Here is a 22,936-nt window from a genome sequence, read left to right on the forward strand (position 1 = left end):
AGTGAACTGTGATTGTACCACTGCACTCTGGCCTGGCAACATAGCAAGACAGTCTCTATAAATACATAAAAATTTCAAAACTCATATTATAACATTATTAATAAATATAAATCTATGTCTAAGGCATCTTGGCTTTTTTGTGAACATTTCTTGGCCCTGGGTTTGAACCTGCGCCTTCTCCGGCCTCCAATTTCAGTCACTGTGCACAAGATTTCATGCATCATGCATTATTTCATGTTTTCAATATATTATTACCATTAATTCTCCATTGTATTTCCTGAAAGTCACTGGAACCCGAGGTAAACTATGTTTCTGGTTATCTTCTTCAAGTTAGGATTTTTCAGTAGTATTTCCACCCCAGGCCAAAGACATTTCCTAAGATGCAGAACATCCTGAACCAGAAAATCTCATTCTGATAATGCTAAAGTCTTTTTTTTTTTTTTTTGAGACGGAGTCTCACTCTGTCACCCAGGCTGGAGTGCAGTGGTGCGATCTCCACTCACTGCAAGCTCCGCCCCCGGGGTTCACGCCATCCTCCTGCCTCAGCCTCCCGCCTCAGCCTCCCATGTAGCTGGGACTACAGGCGCCCGCCACTGCACCCGGCTAATTTTTTGTATTTTTAGTAGAGACGGGGTTTCACAGTGTGAGCCAGGATGACCTCCTGACCTCGTGATCCACCCGCCTCGGCCTCCCAAAGTGCTGGGATTACAGGCGTGAGCCACCGCGCCCGGCACTAAAGTCTTTGATGTTGACAATTTTAATGATTCTCTAAGACTTCTTGTCTTCTATTTTCTCTAAGGTAGAACTAAAAACCTTTCACCTCCATATTCTCTCTAAATATTCCAGAATTTCTTGATCTATAGGCTAGATCAAGCTTGTCCATCCATGGCCTACAGGCCGCATGCAGCCCAAGAAGGCTTTGAATGAAGCTCAACACATTTGTAAATTTTCTTAAAACATTACGAAATATTTTTTTGCAATTTTTTTTAAAGCTCATCAGCTATCGTTAGTGTGTTTTATGTGTGGCCCAAAACAGTTGTTCTTCCAATATGGCCCAGGGAAGCCATAAGATTGGACACTCCTGGGCTAGATCAAAATGTTGTATTTCATCATAAAAATACTGCATTGGGCCAGGCACGGTGTCCACGCCTGTAATCCCAGCACTTTGGGAGGCCAAGGCAAGTGATCACCTGAGGTCAGGAGTTCAAGATCAGCCTGGTCAACATGGTGAAACCCCATCTTTACCAAAAATACAAAAATTAGGTGCCTGTAGTCCCCGCTACTCAGGAGGCTGAGGCAGAACCGCTTGAACCCAGGAGGCGGAGGTTGCAGTAAGCCAGGATCATGCCACTGCACTCCAGCTTAGGTGATGGAGCAAGACTCCGTCCAAAAAAAAAAAAAAAAATTGCATTGATGTTGCCCTTTTTCCTCACAATTGACATGGTTAAAAAAACAAACAAAAAATACCATCTGGAAAGAATTTAGTCTCTTCAGATTTTTCCAATATAAATTCTTCAACATTTCCTATAAAATAGATGCCATCTAGTGGCCAGAACAAGAAACTAGAGTCACTAAATCAGGAATGAACAGTCACCAGTTAGCCAAAGAAGGGGAACGATGGAACCTAGTGTTTTTCCAACCACGTAAAAATGTATGGATCCCTCCTTAATGCATGGAACACTCCAGGCAAGCAAACTAAGTGCTTCTGTGTCCATCAGGTAAGCTATATGCTTACCAAGAGTCACTTGTTCCCAAATCTGTTTGTACAGTTGTCATTATAATTACAAAATCTATTACATTAGCAAAGAATAAAAAAGGGAATGTTTCTTTGAAAACTAAGATGAATGTTTTGGAAAGACTCCTGAAGGAAGGTCACATAAAACTTGCTGTGAAATCAGTCAGGAGGTATCTGTAAAGGACAGCATAAAAGTCCAAAAAGAGTATGCACTTGTTTGTTTAAAGAAACTAAAATGATGCACTGTCAGTACAGCTTTTGCAAAAAAGACAATGTGACACTCCAATCTGCAGATCCATATACAAAGAAAAAGCCTTGGTAGTACATCAAAAGTTTGGTATATCAATGTTCATTCATGTGTTTTATGTTAAAATTAAACTTGTATGATATATAACTTATGATTCTCTACTTTAACCCAATTTTTTTCCTATTAATAGCCAGAGTTCTGATCACTCCAGGATACAAATCTCTTTCCCCATAGTTGAGGGGATCATCTATCAAAACTGGTGAGAACCCAGGCAAAAAAACCATAATCTTTTTTTCTATGTAAACAGCATGTGGTAGAGTTAAATTTCATTACAGTTAAGTATGGGCATCTATTCTTATCATCAAAAGAAATATTAAATCAAGAAGACTACAGCTATTACCTTAATGTAGATAACTGCATCTGTCCCGTAACCCTCTAGGGAATACAGCTTCAGGTCTCCTTGGAAGTATTGTGCGTAAAGACGTGATATGGGCAATCCATAACCAAAACCAGCCTGTTTGATGAGAAAAACAAAATTATATTCAGAGAGCCACACACGGAAATACTTTTCTAATTAAGATAGATGCCACTGAGGACCCTGGAGCTTTCAGAGCCTATATCTGAGAGATGCATTATATTTAATATAATTAATATTTAAGCATTAATAATGATTAAGCTGAGGTTTACTCGAGTACTGTATCAGCTAACTTCCCTCTGGTCATTTAAAACTCTTTATTCTTTCTATAAAATGACTTGTCGTTGGTCTGGAAAAAGCATATTGCTTTTCCTTGCTGCCTGCTTGATCGTATTGTGTTCGGAATTGGTTCCTTCCAGTGGGTTCTTGGTCTGCGGACTTCTCCAGGAGAGGGGAGAAGAGCAGCATAAGTGGCTGGCAGAGGCAGGGAAAGACCAGCAGAAAGGAGAGAGAGAAACAGACAGAAAGTCAGAGAGACAGAGAAAGGAAGAGAGAGACAAACAAGGAGTCAGAGAGAAAGAAAAAGTCAAAGAGACAGAGAGGAAGAGACAGAGACAAAGAGGAAGTCAGAGAGAAAGACACAGAAAGTCAAAGAGAGAGGAAGAGACAGTCAGAAAGAGACAGAGAAGTCAAAGAGAGAGAGATAGTAGTAAAGAAAAAAACAGTGTACCCTATTCCTTTACAAGCCAGGGTAAATTTAAAACCTATAATTGATAATTGAAGGTCTTCTCTGTAACCCTATAATACTCCAATACCACTTTGTTGTCCATGTAAACAAGGGCATAGCCCGAAAGCACTGAGGCTACTGACAACCCATAGCTTTCCTATCAAAAATCCTTAACCCAGTGGGTTTCCTAACAGGGGATCTAAATCTGAAGGTCCAACCACACAAAGGAGGAACTCCCTTCAGGACAGGACAATAGATGTTTCCTCCCAGGCGATTAAGGGAAAAAGACACAATTGGTTTTCAGTAAGTGATAAGGAAACTCTTTAGAAGCAGAGTTAGGAAAATTGCCTAATATGCGGTCTGCTCAAATGCGAGAGCTTAAGGTAGTTACAGAATCAGGAAGGAGCCACCTATACCAATTTTAAGTTAATATGGACTGAACGAGGTCTTATTAATAGCAAAGAATAATTGAAATCCCAAACTTACAAGGTTTTCAATAAAAGTAAAGTTTGGGCCAGGCGCGGTGGCTCAAGCCTGTAATCCCAGCACTTTGGGAGGCCGAGACGGGCGGATCACGAGGTCAGGAGATCGAGACCATCCTGGCTAACACGGTGAAACCCCGTCTCTACTAAAAATACAAAAAAACTAGCCGGGCGAGGTGGCGGGCGCCTGTAGTCCCAGCTACTCCGGAGGCTGAGACAGGAGAATGGCGTAAACCCGGGAGGCGGAGCTTGCAGTGAGCTGAGATCCGGCCACTGCACTCCAGTCCGGGCGACAGAGCAAGACTCCGCCTCAAAAAAAAAAAAAAAAAAAAAAAAAGTAAAGTTTGCTAAAAGCTAACAGTGTAACATATATTATCCTAACTTCTAATCTTATGGAAATCAGACCCCACCAGTGCCCCTCAAAGCGCAAGTCCCTCAGCGCAGGGCCATACAACGAATACCCCTACTTATAGAGTTAGAAATGGCCACTGCTACAGGAACCGGAATATCCAGTTTATCTACTTCATTATCCTACTACCACAAACACTCAAAGGATTTCTCAGACAGTTTGCAAGAAATAACAAAATCTATTCTTACTCTACAATCCCAAATAGACTCTTTAGCAGCAGTGACTCTCCAAAACCGCCGAGGCGTAGACCTCCTCACTGCTGAGAACAGAGAACTCTGCATCTTCTTAGGGGAAGAGTGTTGTTTTTACACTAACCAGTCAGGCATAGAACGAGATGTCACCCGGTGTTTACAGGAAAAGTATTCTGAAATCAGACAACGCCTTTCAAACTCTTATATCAACCACTGGCGTTGGGCAACATGGCTTCTCCCCTTTCTAGGTCCTGTGACAGCCATCTTGCTATTACTCACCTTCGGGCCCTTTATTTTTAACCTCCTTGTCAAATTTGTTTCCTCTAGAATCAAGGCCATCAAGCTACAGATGGTCTTACAAATGGAACCCCAAATGAGCTCAACTAACAACTTCCACCGAGGACCCCTGGACTGACCCACTGGCCCTTTCGCTGGCCTAAAGAGTTCCCCTCTGGAGGCCACTACAACTGCAGGGCCCCTTCTTCGTCCCTGTCCAGCAGGAAGTAGCTACAGCGGTCATTGCCTAATTCCCAACAGCAGTTGGAGTGTCCTGTTTAGAGGGGGGATTGAGAGGTGAAGCTGGCTGGGCTTCTGGGTCCACTGATGGAATTACCCCATGTGCTATCACCATCCGAAAGTAGGCTGCCGTGTTCCTACTACAATCCCTGTCAGGGTTGGAGGGCAGACCTGAAAGACTGGGTGAGAGTAAACCCTTCCAGCACGGGCAGTGGCAAACAGTGGCTGGCTTGTTAAAGATTTGGAAAGATCAAAACTGAGTGAAGGATGAGAAGGAGGTCTGGAAGAGAGATGTGTGGATGTTCCTCTCTGGACTTACAGTGTAAAGCTGGCCTATCCATGCAAAGACCCACCAGAAGGTATCCACAGGGAAGAAGCCTTCAGTAACCAGGTGGACAAGAAAGTCACTCTTGTGGGCATCTGCTGGCCTTTTGCCAGCTACCCTACTGCCTGCTGACTGGGACCATCTACAAAGTGATGTCAGCAGAAAGGAGGCTCTGCAAGAAATTAGTAACAGTCTTAGCCTGTTAAAGGGCATGCAGATGTATGGGGGAGCCTGTTCAGGTCAAGCCTCCTGTTTTCTTAAAAATTCACATACATTTTATATCCTAAAATAACAAACACTTACATGGCATTTACCATGAGCCAGGCACTATAAAGAGCATTTTTACATATATCAACTCACTGAATTCTCACAATAACTCCATTTTTCTAACCGGGGAAACTGTGGCCTTCAGAGGTCAATAATTTTCCCAAGGCTGCACATCTAAGATGCAGCAGTATCAGAAATGGAAGCAAAGAGTTTAGATCCAGAGTCTGGACTAGCTCACTATGCCACTCTCTACAAAAATTATACAATATTTGTTTACTACAAAAACAGCAGCTCCAGTCTCTTCCTCTACTTTTTAGCATAAAACTAGACTTATGAAAGGATGCTCATGTTTATCATTTGACATTGTCTGTCTGCCCCTTGACATATGGATGCCAACTCCTGGAAGCCATGTATCTCAATTAGAGAAGGACATTACTAGAGCAAGCATTTCAACTATAGTACAGCTGTAGCCATAGAATTTGTGGTATGCATCTGGTAAAACTGAGAGGTGAAGTCAGCTGGGCTTCTGGATGGGGTGGGGACTTGGGGAACTTTTCTGTTTAGCTAAGGATTGTAAACGCACCAATCAGCACTGTGTCTAGCCAATCCGGTGGGGACTTGGAGAAGTTTTGTGACTAGCTAAAGGATTGTAAACGCACCAATCAGCACTCTGAATCTAGCTAAAGGTTTGTACACGCACCAATCAGCACTCTGTCAAAATGGACCAATCAGCTCTCTGTAAAACAGATCAATCAGCTCTCTGTAAAATGGACCAATTAGCTCTCTGTAAAATGGACCAATCGGCAGGATGTGGGTGGGGCCAAATAAGGGAATAAAAGCAGGCCACCCAAGCCAGCAACAGCAACCCACTTGGGTCCCCTTCCACCCTGTGGAAGCTTTGTTCTTTGCTCTTCACAATAAATCTTGCTGCTGTTCACTCTCCGGGTCCGCACTGCCTTTATGAGCTGTAACACTTACCGCACAGGTCTGCAGCTTCACTCCTGAAGCCAGCAAGACCATGAACCCACCAGGAGAACAAACAACTCCAGACGCACAGCCTTTATGAGCTGTAACACCCACCACGAAGGTCTGCAGCTTCACCGCTAAAGCCAGTGAGACCACGAACCCACTGGGAGGAAGAAACTCCGGACACATCTGAACATCTGAAGAAACAACCTCTGGACACATCTTTAAGAACTGTAACACTCACCACGAGGGTCTGTGGCTTCACTCTTAAAGTCAGTGAGACCAAGAACCCACCAATTCCGGACACAAAACTATCAGAATAAAGTTCTAGTAACTTCCTAGGAAGGGGTCTAAAATAGATCTATCTTGTACTATATCCCATCATGTTACACCATAATTCTACTGGAAATGTCAGAGAAGTTTCCAAGTCAAGAATAGAGCTCTTCTAGAATTACAAAATTTTGGCAACATACTTTCTGTGGGGGAGTTAGAACATAAACATAAGGATGGAATCAATTCAAAAGTTGATGCTATTAAACCTGAAAATAGGTGGAACTAAGATTAATAAAAACACCATCAAAGAAATTATAATTTAAGCCTTCAGGTTGGTGATTGAACAGATTAGAATTTTAGTCTTATTTTTCAGTCTAGGATATGAGATCATTCTAATGACAAATACTTGAGAAAAAAGTAAACACTAAAAAGTAATTCAGTGTTGACCAAATATTGCTAAAACCAGTAATTTATTCCCCACATTAGAAATAATGTGGTTAACCACATTTTGAAAAATGGTTTTACACAGGAAAACTACTGCTATATCATGATCAAACGTCGTAACAAGAACTCCAGATCTCTGTCTCGTGCCCATTTCAGTTGAAAAAAAAAGTGTTCTGAAGGTTGTTTAAATGTAGGGAAAGTGTGCATTTCTAAAAGCTTCCTTCTTCCTTGTGGAGTACCCTACATGATGGCTTAACTTACTTATTTGGCAGCTAGAACATGTGGAAGGCAATTGACAGAAACACACTTGACTATTTCTTGATAACATACCAGGGGCACCGCGCGGGAAGTCTCAACACGAGGTCTCGGTGCAGTTGAATACATGTAGTTGAAGAGTCTGTCAATTTTCCTCAAAGGAACACCACCTCCTCGGTCACTCATCTAAGAAAAGAAAAGGATCATGCTCTATGCCCGAGTCCTCAAAACAGCAAAATATCAACACATACTCATAGCATCACAGGTTAACTGCTGGTGGGAGAGTGCTGAGTTGTTTTTTTTTTTTTTGAGATGGAGCCTCGCTCTGTCACCCAGGCTGGAGTGCGGGTGGTGCGATCTCAGCTCACTACAACCTCTGCCTCCCAGGTTCGTGCCATTCTCCTGCCTCAGCCTCCCAAGTAGCTGGGACTACAGTCGCCTGCCACCACGCCCGCCTAATTTTTTTGTTTTTGTTTTTTTTTAGTAGAGACAGGGTTTCACCATGTTAGCCAGGATGGTCTTGATTTTCTGACCTCATGATCCACTTGCCTCGGCCTCCCAAAGTGCTGAGATCACAGGCATGAACCACCACACTTGGCCTGAGCGCTGCTTTTGAAAATGAATACAACACAATCCAAGTTGCCAGTATAAGCATTTCCCTCGCTGCTGAACCCAACCCAACTCCTCTAATATGTGAAACTCTAATACATAAACTCCATCATAATACTGCTGTGGCTTTGTATATTGCCAGGAGTCTCATTAACAGTGCATTATAGCACAGAACTGGACACAAGTTAACCCTATCTTGTATGTAACTATAATTTGTTATTCCTTTCTGGTGGGCAGCGTGGTGACTAGAATCAAACATGCACACCTGTAATCCAGCACTTTGGGAGGCAGAGGCAGGTGAATCACTTGAAGTCAGGAGTTCAAGACCAGTTTGGCCGACAGAGCAAAATCCCATCTCTACTAAAAATATAACAATTAGCCAGGTGTGGTGGCACATGCCTGTAGTCCCAGCTACTTGGGAGGCTGAGGCAGAAGAATTGCTTGAACGCAGGAGATGGAGGTCACAGTGAGCCAAGATCGTACCACTGTACTCTAGCCTGGGCTACAGAGCAAGACTCCTTCTCAAAATAAATAAATAAAATAAATAAAATAAAAATAATAAAAATGCAGGTATTAGGCTGGGCATGGTGATTTATGCTTGTAATCTCAGCACTTTGGGAGACTGAGACAAGAGAATCACTTGAAGCCAGGAGTTTGAGATCAGCCTACACACCTGAGATCAGAGTTAAGACCCCATCGCTGCAAAAAATTTTCCAAAATTAGCTGGGCATGGTGGCATACAATTGTGATCCCAGCTACTTGGGAGGCTGAGGAAGGAGGGTCACTTGAGCCCAGGAGGTGGAGGCTATAGTGAGCTATGATTGCACCACTGCACTCCAGCCTGGGTGACAGAGTGAGCCACTGTCTCTAAATTAAAAGAAAAAAAAAAAAAAAAAGAAAAAATGCATATATTGGCTGGGTGTGGTGGCTCACACATATAATCCCAACACTTTGGGAGGCCATAACAGGGGGATCACTTGGGCCCAGCAGTTCCAGACCAGCCTGTGCAATATAGTGAGACTCCATCTCTACAAACAAAACAAAACAAAAACAAAAACAAAACAAAAAAAAACTTTAAAATTAGCTAGATGTGGTAGTGCATGCCTGTAATCCCAACTATTTGGGAGGCTGAAGCAGGAGGATCACTTGAGCCCAGGACTTCGAGGCTGTAGTGAGCTATGATCTCACCACTGTACTCCAACCTGGGTGACAGAATAAAATCCTGCCTCTATTAAAAAAAAAAAAATGCATGTACCTTTCCCACAATGTCACTTCCAGAAATTTATCCTAATAAGCAGAAAAGCATGCAAAGCATGTATGAGAACATCCATCATAGCTCTATGCAGAATACCTAAAACTAAACAACCTAAATAGGAGATTAGTTAAGTAAAAGAAAGTACATTCTAAAATAGGATATTGTTAATCATTAATTAGATATTATACAGAACTCTATATACTGGCTTAAGAGATATTAAGCAGGAAAAAAAAAAAACCAGTTACAAAGAAGCATTTATAATACTTTGTAAAAATTCTATTATAAAAAGGTCTGAAATGATACATAATTTTATTGTCTGTAGAATGAGTAATTTTCTCTTCTTGTTTGGGGTTTTCAGTTTCTGAATTTTCTTCACAATTACTTTAACAGGAAAAAAACAGTATAATTTTCATTTTCAGGTAGAAAAAAACAGAACCGTTACTTTGTGTTTGCATCTACAAGCAATTTTACAGCCTAGAACCCCAGAACACTTTCTGATGTGTTTGTAAGGCATGTAAGGTCTTTACATTTTTATATCATTTTTCAACTCAAATAAACAGTATGGCAAATCAAATTTAGTAATTTAATTACGTATAATTTTTGTTTTCCTTCAAAGTTAACATGGACTTATTTTCCTAGCTAGTATCCAGCTTATATTCTCATCTACTATAGCCATTTTCCTTTGTCACAGAATCTGAATTGATTTTACTGCCTATAACAATATAGTTGTCATACACAAATCTGCTTTTAATTCATGTATATATAAAATAGTACTGAGTAATATGTATTAAAAGTCAGTAGGCTGAATGGCTTACAGTTTTTATATATTTAAAAATTTTTTACAGTATGTATATATTACCTTTATAATGGTAATTATGGAAATATTTTGATTTTTATAACTAAAAAATCTGCCTTGAAATCCCATTTAAAAATCTGCCTCCGGCCGGGCGCAGTGGCTCAAGCCTGTAATCCCAGCACTTTGGGAGGCCGAGACGGGTGGATCACGAGGTCAGGAGATCGAGACCATCATGGCTAACACTGTGAAACCCCGTCTCTACTAAAAAATAGAAAAAACTAGCCGGGCGAGGTGGCGGGCGCCTGTAGTCCCAGCTACTCCGGAGGCTGAGGCGGGAGAATGGCGTAAAGCCGGTAGGCGGAGCTTGCAGTGAGCTGAGATCCGGCCACTGCACTCCAGCCCGGGCGACAGAGCGAGACTCCGTCTCAAAAAAAAAAAAAAAGAAAAAAAAAAAAAAACCTGCCTCTAATACATCTAAAATTCAGTAATTACACTATCAAAGTATACAAGGACTTTATTAGGAACTTGTGGCTGGGTGTGGTGGCTTACACCTATAAACCCAGCACTTTGGGAGGCCAAGGCGGGTGAATCACTTGAGGTCAGGAGTTCAAGACCAGCCTGGCCAACATGGCAAAACCCTGTCTCGACTGAAAACACAAAATTATCCAGGCATCATGGTGCATGCCTGTAATCTCAGCTACTTGGGAGGCTGAGGCACAAGAATCTCTTGAATCCAGGAGGAGGCTGCAGTGAGCCAAGGTTGTGCCACTGTACTCTAGCCTGGGTGATACAGCAAGACTCTCAGTTAAAAAAAAAAAAAGAAAGAAAAAAAAACTTTTATGTAGTATGATGCTTGAAATTGCTCTTGGCCCTGTAAAGCAATTTATTTTAGTAAGATGAATAAAGAGCTCTGGGTATTTTGAGAAATTCAACAATTTGTTAATTATTCATCCTTTAATGATATGCTCTGCTACACATTTGCTAGTAACATGAATAAGAAGTATGCGCATTCTATAAATACATGAAGGGAGTAAAGAACATATTAGAATAGATATTGAGATAAAAAGGTAGACTTGAGTAAATATTTCCTGGTTTTCCTTAACCTTTTGGCCAGGGAGACTGTAACAACAACCTGGCAAGTACAAAATAAGAAGCCATTTCCAGCCTTAGGATGCATGGGAAAATAACAGGGGTCAAGCAGACAGGACAGAGAGGATGTGAGAAGCATCATCTTGCTAGAGGTAAAGGGGCAAACTAAGCCACAGGAATAGAGTTAGAAACTACAGTCAAAGTAGTACTTTGCTTTGCAGTCAACAACACAAGAAACTGGAGCCAGTGGATTTTAAAGTAGGCGAAAGAGTTTCCAAAAGAGCAGTAATAGATTATTGAAGGATCCAAGTTCTTCAGGAAAAGGAAGGGAGGGAATAATGGTAGAGACAGACATTGTCTGTATATATTCAAGGCAAGAAGAATGGTACCTTTGATGACAAATGTATTGAAAGAGAGATGTGAAAACTAACACGAAACCCTATTAAGATAATGAGGTAAGCAATGTCAACAGGAAGGCCAAGGAAGAGAAGTTCGCCAATTATTTTTAAAGTTTTCTCTTCAGCGCACAAAATCACACATGTCAATGTCATCTAACCAAGAGCTGCCGTCCCTACCTTCCTGTTCCTAGTAACACTAGGCTCGCTAGGTTAATTCATGTGAATTCCAGGCCCAGACGAAATGAACCACTACTGACTAGATGACAGCTCTAAAGCCAAGACATTCAACCAACCGTGTATTCACCCAGAGTTCCTAAAGTTTCTTAGCCAACAGCGTTTTCACTGTTAAGTTTGTACAACAGTAAATGAACCAAGACATTTACATTTTAATTTAAATGACATGTAGGCTGGGCACTGTGGCTCACACCTATAATCCCAGCACTTTGGGAGGCTGAGGTGGGCAGATCACTTGAGGTCAGGAGTTCAAGACCAGCCTGGCCAACATGGTGAAACTCCGTCTCTACTAAAAATACAAAGATTAGTCAGGTGTGGTGGCACACACCTGTAAATCCCTGCTACTCAGGAGGCTGAGACAGGAGAATTGCTTGAACCCGGGAAAGAGAGGGTCGCAGTGAGCCGAGATTCTGCCACTGCACTCCAGCCTGGGTGACAGAATAAGACTCCATCTATTAAAAAAAAAAAAAGACGTGGCTATAACACATAGGTTATTTATAGATTATATATTAAACACAGAATTGAAAGAGCAGCTAGGGCTGAAAGACAGAAACAACAAGTTTTGTATAGGTTTTTAGCAGAAGGATAAAAGGTAAAAAATGTCAATAATTTGAATAAGCTAAGAAAAAAATGGGAAAGAAAAAAAACCAAGCCTTGATTCTGAAAGTCTAGGGTAAGTAATGGGGATAAAAGCTCGAATGAAGAAAAAGCAAGAATTTAACATGTAAAGACAGACTGCAAGAGGAGATTCCTTCATGTGACCTTGGATGTGAGGGGAGAAACAACAGGTGAAGGCAGAGCCTAATACAGACAGCACTTCTAGAATAGTCTTTTTGAGACCTTTACAAGCCTCTGTATTTTATTTTAAACAGCTTTATTCAAACATAATTAACATAGCAGGCTTCTAGAACAGTCTTTTTGAGACCAATACAAGCCTATTTTATTTTAAACAGCTTTATTCAGATATAATTTACGTAGCAGACTGGACGCAATGGCTGATGCCTGTAATCCCAGCACTTTGGGAGGCGGAGGCAGACAGATCACTTGAGGTCAGCAGCTCGAGACCAGCCTGGCCAACATGGCAAAACCTCATCACTACTAAAAATACAAGAATTAGTCGGGTGTGGTGGCAGGCGCCTGTAGTCCCAGCTACTAGGGAGGCTGAGGTAGGAGAATCGCTTGAACCTGGGAGGCTTGCAGCAAGCTGAGATCACGCCACTGCACTCCAGCCTGGGCAACAGAGGGAGACTCCATCTCAAAAAAGATAAAAATAATTTACATACCATATAATTTATGTACTTAAAGTATATAATTGAATGATTTTTAATATAGTCATAGATATGTGCAACCATTACCACAGTCAATTTTAGAATATATTCATCACCTCCAAAAGAAACCCTGGCTCCTTTAGTGGCCATATCCCTAGGCAACCACTAATCTACTTTCTGTCCCTATGTATTTGCCTATTCTAGACATTTCACGTAAATAAAATCATATAATATATGGCCTTTTGTGATTGGCTTCTTTCACTTAGCATAATGTCTTCAATGTTATAACAACCAGTTTGTAGCATATATGAGTATTTCAGTGCTTTGTGGCCAAATAATATTCCACTGTATGGACACACCACATTTTGTTTATCCGTTCATTAGCTGATAGATATTTGGGTTGTTTCTACCTATATACTATTGTGAATAGTGCCACTATGAGTATTTGTGTGTAAGTTTTTGCCTAAATATTCTCAATCCTTTGAGGTATAGTCGTAGGAGTGGGATTGCCGGGTCATTATGAATTTTTCTTTACATCATAAAGACAGATTACCTAAGCGAAGCCCATCCACCAGCACAGAAGTAATCTCTTCTGAGAGTCTAAGAACTCAGTAAACCTTGATCCATGCAATGATAGATATTAGCAATAGAAATCAGCTGCAGACCAAAATGGTAAATAAAGCACTTCTAATAGAAACAGAAAAAGGTACAAGAAAGAACATGCTGCAGCACAACTTAAGCCCCAAACCAGAAGACCAGTGGGTCTTTTCTTGACTATGTAAACCTTAATGGGCAAGTAGCTGACACATAAATAACCAAAAAATAGACACATTAGCATCTGAGCTTAAAAAAAAAAAAGTGATACATTCATACTGTTTTTACAGCAAACAGATGGCATTGCCATTTATTGACTTATTTGTGCCTAGCCCTTTAAAATGAACAACCAGGAGAGAAACAGACAAAAAGAAACTCAGGAAATGGACAATGCAGGGTGCAGAGGCAAATTAGTTTAAAAAAAAAAAAAAAAAGATAATGTCCTCAGAGCAATAAAATAAAACTAGAGCAGAATTCTAAAAAGGGATTAATTCTAAAAATAAGAATTCTTGGAAATTTGTAAGATAATAGAAATAAGAGTTCAATAGAAGGGCTGGGAATTTGAAGTCAAGGAAATCTCACAGAATAGAATAAAAAGTTGAAGCGATGAAAAACAGGAGAAAAGAAGATAAAAAACAGGGAATGATGTCATGAAGCCCAACATCCTCCTTATATGACTATCAGAAAGAGACTAAACACACACTGAAAAGGAAAATACCAAGAAAATCATGGGAAGTTCAAAAGACCATAGCCCAATAAATAAAAGGCCCACACCAAGTCACATCACTGAAATTTCAGAACACAGCTTTAAAAAAAAAAAAAAAAAAAAAAAGTTAAAAACTCCAGTTAAACAAAAGTAGACACCTAAAACTGGTCACATAAAAAGGAAGAGGAATTGTAATAAACGTTGTCTTCTCAAAAAGAACAGCAGGAGTGACATCAGCAAAAATAGGAGAGAAAGAACTTGCAAAAGTGTCTCCTCTATCAAAGCACCAAAAGAAAATAAAAAAGGAGGGGGGGTGGGGGGCGGTGTCACAAAAATCATGAAGAATCAACTTTGACAGAATTCTGGAAATTAACTAAAGGCATGCAGCAATCTGGGGAACATTTATTAAAGTAAAACAACTGAATCCCTAAAAGAACAGTAAGCATTTTAACTTGTTCCTATCCTGCTCCCCCTCCCTCCAATAAATATGCAATCAGAGTGAAACCAGCAGCCTGGTAGCCGCTGGGAAGACTGTATTTATTTGACCTGACTCTGAGCTCCCCAGTACAAAAGTCTTGCATCCCACCCCCATCCCTGGAAACATCCGTCAAAAACAATTAGCAGTAACTGATTAATTTGAGGGTTGCAGTAGGCACTGGACAACAAAAAAGCTTAACAGGAAGATCTAGGGAATGAGATAGCCATAGGAGCTTTGAAAAACTCAGCTATCTCCTGGGAATCTGAAAGGCCATACTGATGCCCAGGGTCATGCTCAGGAAAGACATGAGAAGACCCTAAGCTCTCACCTCTAATTGCTCTATGCCAGCAGGACCTAAAGGTTAAGGTACAGTTGTCAACTGCCTGGCTGACAGTTGAAGATATTCTCTTAAACACTTCTCCTATACACACACAGAGTCCCCTGGCAAAGACTGGGAAACTTACTGATTCCACTTATTTGAGGAAATCTCAGTCCAGTCATTAGCTGACCACTAAGCTAAATGAGCAGAGACTTCAGAGACCACACACAACAAATAACTCAAACTTAACTCCAAAAGAAGAACTCCAAAAAAAAAATTACAAAACAATAAGAGAAACAACCTTGGGGAGAGGGCAGTATCTGATCTCCAGGGCTGTCAAAATATATTATTTTAAATGTCTAGTTTTCTACAAAAATAACAAGATATGGAAAGAAACAAAAAAGTATTGGCCATACACAGGCAAGGAAAAGTCAGTCAATAAACTATACGTCAGTCAGTAAACTCAGACTCTGTAAACAAACACTAAAGAACTAAAGTATGAGGATGTCTCAAAATAGAAAATTTTAAATGATACAACAATAAAAGATATGGCAATAAAAATGATATGCATCAAGATTTAGCAAAGGTGAAAAAACATGATAGACATTATATAAGATAACTAAGTTGAAATTCTGGAGTTGAGAAGTACAATAAATGAAATGAAAATTTCACTAGAGGGGTTCAACAGCATATTTGAGCATGTGAAAGAAAAGAATCAGTGATAGTGAAGACAGGTCAATTGAAATTATACAGTCTGAGAAACAGAAAGAGAAATGACTCATCACATATGTGCAATATTCAATAAGATTGTAACAGCTGATTTCTCATCCAAAATCATGGAGGCTGGAAGGCAGTGAGGTAACATATTCCAAAGTGCTGAAAGAAAAAGACTATCAACAAGAATTCTACAACCAGCAAAACTATCCTTCAAAAATGACGGAGAAATTAAGACATTTCCTGATAAGCAAAAACTGAGAGAGATCATCACTGGTAGATATGTGCTATCAAGAAATACCAAAGGGAATCCTTCAGGCTGAAACAAAAGGATACTAGACAATACATTGAATCCATGTGAAGAAATAAACAGTACCAGGAAAAGTAATTACAGAAGTAAGTATAAAGGATAATATGAGTATATTTTTTGTTTGTAACTCTTTTTGTGTCCTATCTGATTTAAAAGACAATTGCATAAAATAATTATACATCTCTGTAGACAGGTCCACAATGTACAAAAATGTATGTTATATGACAATAACAGCACAAAGGATGGGTGGGGAAGGGCAAAGGCCTATTTAGGAGAAAAGCCATTGTATATTATTTAAAGTAAATTGGTATTAATCTGAACTAGATATTAAATTAAGGTGTTAATTGTAATCCCCAGGATAATCACTTAAAAAACTCAAAGAAATACAGTAACAAAAACAAGAACAAAATTAAAACAATGTAATACAAAGTATCATTTTAACAAAAGACAGTAATAATGAAGAAATAATAAAAAATGATATGACATATATTGAAGACAAAACGGCAAACATAAACCAAAATTACTGTTAATTACATTAATACTAATTACATTAAATGTAATTGATCTGACATTCCAATTAAAAGGTGGACACTGGCAGAATGGTTTTAAATTCTAACTATATGCTATAAAGAGACATATTTTAGACTGAAAGGCACAAAGGTTTAAATTAAAAGTCTGGAAAGATACACTATGAAAACAAAAACAAAAAGAGAGTTGGGATGGTTACACTAACTTCAAACAAAATATATTTTAAAACAAAAATTGTTACAAGAGACAAAATAGAAGATTTTTTGATGATATAAGGTTAATAAACAAAAAAGATATAATAATTAAAAACATATATGTACTCAACAGAGCTCCAAAATACATGAAGCAAAACTGATAGAACTGAAGAGAGAAATAGACAATTCAACAATAACTGGAGACTTCAATACTCCACTTTCAACAATGGATCTAACAATTACAAGATTAACAAGGAAAGACAAGCTTGTACAACACTACAAACCAACTAAACCTAATAGCTATCTGTAGAACATTGAACAGCAGCAGAATGCACACTTTTCTCAAGTACACATGGAACATTCTCCAGGATAGACCCAATGTTAGGCCATAAAATGAATCTCAATAGATGTATACTTGAAATCATACAAAGTATGTTTCCAATCACAACAGAATGAAATTTAAATGATTAAGAGAAAACATGGGAAATTCACAAGTATGTGGCAATTAAAACAACCCACTCCTATTAACCAATGGAAAAAATCCAAATGGAAACTAGAAAATACTTTGAGATGAATGAAAATGAAAACAAAACATGAAAAACTTGTAAGATACAGACAAAGCAGTGCTTAGAGTAAAATTTACAGTTGTAAAATGTCTCAAATGAATAACCAAAACTTCCACCTTTAGAAACTAGAAAAACAGGGGCAAAATAACACCAAAGCAAGCAGAAGGAAGGAAATTATAATAAAGCCTAGAGTGTAACTAATGAAATACAGAATAGAAAAATGGAGAAAACCAGTGAAATAAAAAATTGGTTCTTTAGAAAGATTAACAAAATTGATAAATATTTAGCTATATTGACCAAGAAAAAAAAAAAAAGAAGACTCAAATTTATAAAACCAGGAATGAAAGTGGGGACCATCACTACCAACCTTACAAAAATATAAAGGATTATTAGGGAATACTATGAACAATTGTGTGTAATAATTAGATAACCTAAATGAAACGGACAAATTCCAATAAAAATACAAACTATTGACACAGCTCAGGAAGAAATGGACAATTTGAATAGATAGCAAATGTATTATTTATATTTATTTATTTTATTATTATTATTTGACACAGAGTATTGATCTGTCGCCCAGGCTAGAGTGCAATGGCACAATCTCAGCTCACTGCAACCTCTGTCTCCCGGGCTCAAGTGATTCTCCCGCCTCAGCCTCCCAAGTAGCTGGGATTACAGGCACACACCACTGTGCCTGGCTGATTTTTGTATTTTTAGTGGAGATGGAGTTTTGCCATGTTGGCCACTCTAGTCTCAAACTCTTGACCTCAGGTGATCCACCTGCCTTGGCTTCCCAAAGTGCTAGGATTACAAGTGTAAGCCACTGTGCCTGGCCTATTATTTATATTTATAAATATCTATCCATAAATCTGAATAAATAACATGTAGAGATTTAACTAGTAATCAAAAATCTTCCCATAAAGACAAGTTCAGGCCCGGAAGTCTTCACTGTTGTGTTCTACCAAACACTGAAAGAATACCAATCCTTCAAAAACTCTTCCAAAATGCAGAAAGAGAGGGAAATTCCCTACTCATTCTATAAGGCCAGTGTCATCCCGATACTAAAACTAAAACGTCACAAGAAACTACAGACCAATAAACATACCTTATGAACATCAATGTAAAAATCCTCAACAAAACAGCATAAACCATAAAAAAATTGAGACTTATCCCAAGAATGCAAGGTTGGTTTGATGTAGAAAAAGCAATGTAATACACTACTTAATAGAACAAAGAACAAACCACACAATCATTTCAATCTCCACAGAAAAAGCACTTGACAAAACTGAATATCCTTTCATGATAAAAACACTCAAACTAAGAACAGAGGTAAACTTTCTCAATCTGATAAAGGGTATCTATGAAAAAAATCAGAGCTAACATCATACTTACTAGTGAAAGACAAGAAGTTCTCCCCCTTAGGATCAGAAAAAAGACAAGGATGTCTCCTGTCAGCACTTCTATTCAACACTGCACTAGAGGTTCTAGCCACACTTACATCTTTTTGCAGAGACATGATCATTTACATAGAAAATTCTAAGTAATCCACAAAAATTTATTCATGCTAGTAAAGACATTTGGCAGGGATGCAGGATACAAGATCAGTACAAAAAAAATCAGTTATATTCCTATCCACTAGCAAAAAGCACTCCAAAAAATGGAATTAAGAGAACAATTCCATTACAACAGCATTAAAAATAATAAAATACTTAGGAATAAATTTAAAAGTCCAAGACTTGTACACTAAAAACCACAAAACATCATTGAAAGAAAGCAAAGAAGACCTATAAAGATGCCCTGTTATAAGTGTAAAGATGTCTTGTATTCATGAATTAGGAGAGTTAATATTGTTAACTCTAAGATGGCAACACTTCCCAAATGATGCCCATCAAAATTCTAGTTGGCATTGTTTTTTGCAGAAATTGACAAGCTGATCCTAAAACCCATGGAAATGTGAGAACCCATAATAGCCAAAATAATCCTGAAAAAGAAGTTGTAGGACTCACACTTGCAAATTTCAAAACTGAAAGCTACAATAATTGAGACAGGCATTAAGCTTGCATAATGAGAGATATATACATCGATGGAATAGAACTGAGAATCCAGAAATAAACCCCATACATTCACGAGCAATTGATTTTTGACAAGGGTGACAAGGCAAGTGAATGGGGAAAGAATAGGTTTTTCACAAATGGTACTGGGACAACTGGATATCCACATGTGAAAGAATGAAGATGAACCTCTACCTCAAACCATGTACAAAAATTAACTCAAAATGGATCAAAGACCTTAAATGTAAAAGCTAAAACTATAAAACTCTCAGAAACATAGGCATAAATTTTCAAGACTTTGGAGTGGGCAATGGCTTCTTAGATATAAAGCTGAAATCACATGCAATGTGAAAAAAAAACTGAAAAATTTCAAAACTAAAAACTTTGGCTGGGTGTGGTGGCTCAAACCTGTAATCCCAGCACTTTGGGAGGCCAAGGTGGGAGGACTGCTTAAACTCAGGAGTTCGAGATCAGCCTGCGCAACATAGCGAGACCCCATCTCTATTTTAAAAAGCAAAAAACATAAAAACACAACTTTGTACTTCAAAGGACACTATCAAGAAAGTGAAAAGAACACACAGAATGGGAGAATATACTTGCAAATCATACATCTCATCAGGGACTAGTAACCCCTATACATATATATATACATACACACACACACACACACACACACAGAATCCTTATATATATACATATACATGAGAGACAGAACTCTTACAACTCAACGATAAAAGACAAATAGCCAATTTTAAAGCTGAAAAAAGGATCTTAATCTGCATTTCTTCAAAGATACACAAAAGGCCAATCAGCAAATGAAAAGATGCTCAACATCAGTCATTAGACAAATGCAAATAAAAACCACAATGAGCTACCACTTCACCCTCACAATAATGTCTATAATAAAAAAGACAGACTACAATTGTTGACAAGGACAAGGAAAAACAAGAACCTTTACACATTGCTGATGAGAATGCACAATGGTGCAGGTCCTTTGGAAAACAGTTTGGCAGTTTCTCAAAGTTAAAGAGTTTCCTATAATTCAGCAATTCAATTCCTAGGTATATACATAAGATAACTGAAACACATGTTCACACAATAATTTGTACACAAATGTTCATAGCCGTATTACTTATAATAACCAAAAAATAGAAAGGAACCAAATGTCTATCAACTGATGAATGCATAACCCAAAGGTGTTATATCCATATAACAAAATATCATTCAGTCATAAAAAGGAATGAAGTACAAATGCATACTATAACATTATAGTAAGTGAAAGAAGTCAGTAACAAAAGACCACATACTGCATGATTAACTTTATATAAAATGCCCAGAAAGAGAAATACACAAACAGAAAATAGATTAGTGGTTGCCAAGGGCTAGAAGAGAGAAAAATGGGAAGTGACTTCATGGGTACTGGTATTTTCCTTTTTTTCTTTTTTGAGACAGAGTCTTGCTCTGTCACCCAGGCTGGAGTGCAGTGGTGTGATCTTGGCTCACTGTAACCTCTGCCTCCTGGGTTCAAGCGATTCTCATGTCTCAGCCTCCTGATTAGCTGGGATTACAGGCGCCTGCCACTACGCCCAGCTAATTTTTTGTATTTTTTTGTAGAGATGGGGTTTCACCATGTTGGCCAGGCTGGTCTTAAACGCCTGACCTCAGGCAATCTGCCCGCCTTGGCCTCCCAAAGTGCCGGGATTACAGGCATGAGCCGCTGTGCCTGACGGAGTACTGGGTTTTTTCTTAGGACTGTTGAAAATGTTCTAGAATGAGACAGCGGCAATACTTGAATAACCTTATGAATTTCACTGAATTGTACCTTTTAAAAAAAGGAACAATGGATGCCTTCAAACTTTTGCAAGATGATTATTCTCAACTTTGAATTTCATATACAAACTTAAATATTGGGATAATAGTATAGGGAAAGTGGCCCTTGGGCTAGGGGAGGGGAGCAGGTGCTCTATCAAAGAGAGCTAACTCCTCAACTGCTATAAGAGAAAGGTAATATTTACTGTTTAAAATGTAAACATTAGGCCAGGCGCAGTAGCTCATGCCTGTAATCCCAGCACTTTGGGTGGCTGAGGCAGGCGGACAACTCAAGGTCAGGAGTTCGAGACCAGCCTGGCCAATGTGGTGAAACCCCATCTCTACTAAAAAACAAAAAATTAGCTAGGCGTGGTGGCGGATGCCTGTTATCCCAGCTACTTGGGAGGCTGAGGCAGGAGAATCGCTTGAACCCGGGAGGCAAAGGTTGCAGTGGGCCAAGATCATACTACTGCATTCCACCCTGGGTGACAGAGCGAGACTCCATCTCGAAAAAAGAAAGACTAGGAATCTCTGAGTAACTCGGAGTAATGAGGCCCACAAAGGGCCAGGAACTGACACATTTGATTTTTTATAGTCTCTGCATTTATTACTTTAATATAAATTTTTAGTGATTATTAAAAGAGAAACACACTATCATACTCTTAAGAAACTAGTGCCAGGCACAGTGGCTCACACCTGTAATACTAGTGCTTTGGGAGGCCAAGGTGGGAGGATCACTTGAGACCAGGGGTTTTGAGATCAGCCTGGGCAACAGTAAGACCTAGTCTCTACCCCCCAAAATTATTTTAATTAGCCAGGCTTGCATGCCTGCAGCCTGCAGTCCCAGTTACTCTGGAAGCTATGGGAGGAGGATCGCTTGAGCCCAGGAGTTTGAGGTCACAGTGAGCAATGATCATACCACTGCACTCCAGCCTGAGTGACAGAAAACAATTTTTAATAAAATTTAAAAGAAGAAACTGAGCCACCTGAACAACGTAATAGAAAAGGTCTAGTCCTGGGGACAGAAGACTGGATATCATGTCCCATGGTATTAATGCCCTGTGTGATCCTGAGCTAATCACCGTGTCTTAGTCACCTCACCTGTAAAAGTGAGGATAAAATTACCTGCATTATGAGAATCAAATGAAACAAACTAGATTAAAAAGCATTGTTTTAAAATGTTTAAATTATATATTAAATACTATCGCCATAATACTGCAACTAACTATCCAAGTATTTTAGATCTTATCAAAGAGATATTCATGATAAATTGTCTATCTCCAAGATTTATTTTAACTTGAATCACCTGGACGGGGAACCAGACTAGAAAAGATGCAAGGAGTAACTATAATCCACCAGCTCAATGAAGCAATGTGCTTATTATCTATTACAGACAAGATTCTTTTCCCCTGAGAGATTATGTCTTTTAAAAATTATGTGTATGGTTACCTTTGCATGTCTGTACATCAATTACAAAAAAAAAAAAAAAAAAAAACCACCAAACACATTTACCTTCACAGTCAAATCCTCATTACCCAGCGTGACATGAACTTGAATAGGGGGGTAAACACCTCTGTTGGCATGGTGTTCCATAGTGGCTCTCATTGCATTCTGAAACACATTAGGGTTGTATTAAAAATACAGCTTTTTAGAAAGGGCAAAGTATAATTTTCAAGTACATATGCACTATTTGAAGTTTTTAAATTTGATGAAAATATGCCAAAGAACCACAATTCTTATAACCACATTTAAAGTTTTTTTTTTTA

At 39.0% G+C, this 22,936-nt stretch overlaps 1 protein-coding gene across 9 annotated transcripts in view; it reads right to left on the reverse strand.

Moving 5' to 3' along the window:
* The window catches only part of PDK1 (pyruvate dehydrogenase kinase 1), a 70,878-nt gene that overhangs the window by 33,475 nt on the left and 14,467 nt on the right, over window positions 1-22,936 (reverse strand). For all 9 annotated transcript variants that reach the window (XR_004053149.1, XR_004053145.1, XR_004053150.1 and 6 more), the window contains 3 exons: window positions 22,683-22,781; window positions 7,328-7,438; window positions 2,383-2,496 (listed from right to left, as the gene is read on the reverse strand). Coding sequence is in view for 1 of the 9 variants with exons in the window: in XM_010377589.2 (XP_010375891.1) it covers window positions 2,383-2,496; window positions 7,328-7,438; window positions 22,683-22,781 (324 nt within the window). In the remaining 8 variants the exon portion in view is untranslated. The remainder of the gene's footprint in view (window positions 1-2,382; window positions 2,497-7,327; window positions 7,439-22,682; window positions 22,782-22,936) is intronic.

This window comes from Rhinopithecus roxellana, chromosome 14 (assembly GCF_007565055.1).
Source record: "Rhinopithecus roxellana isolate Shanxi Qingling chromosome 14, ASM756505v1, whole genome shotgun sequence".
NCBI lineage: Eukaryota > Metazoa > Chordata > Mammalia > Primates > Cercopithecidae > Rhinopithecus > Rhinopithecus roxellana.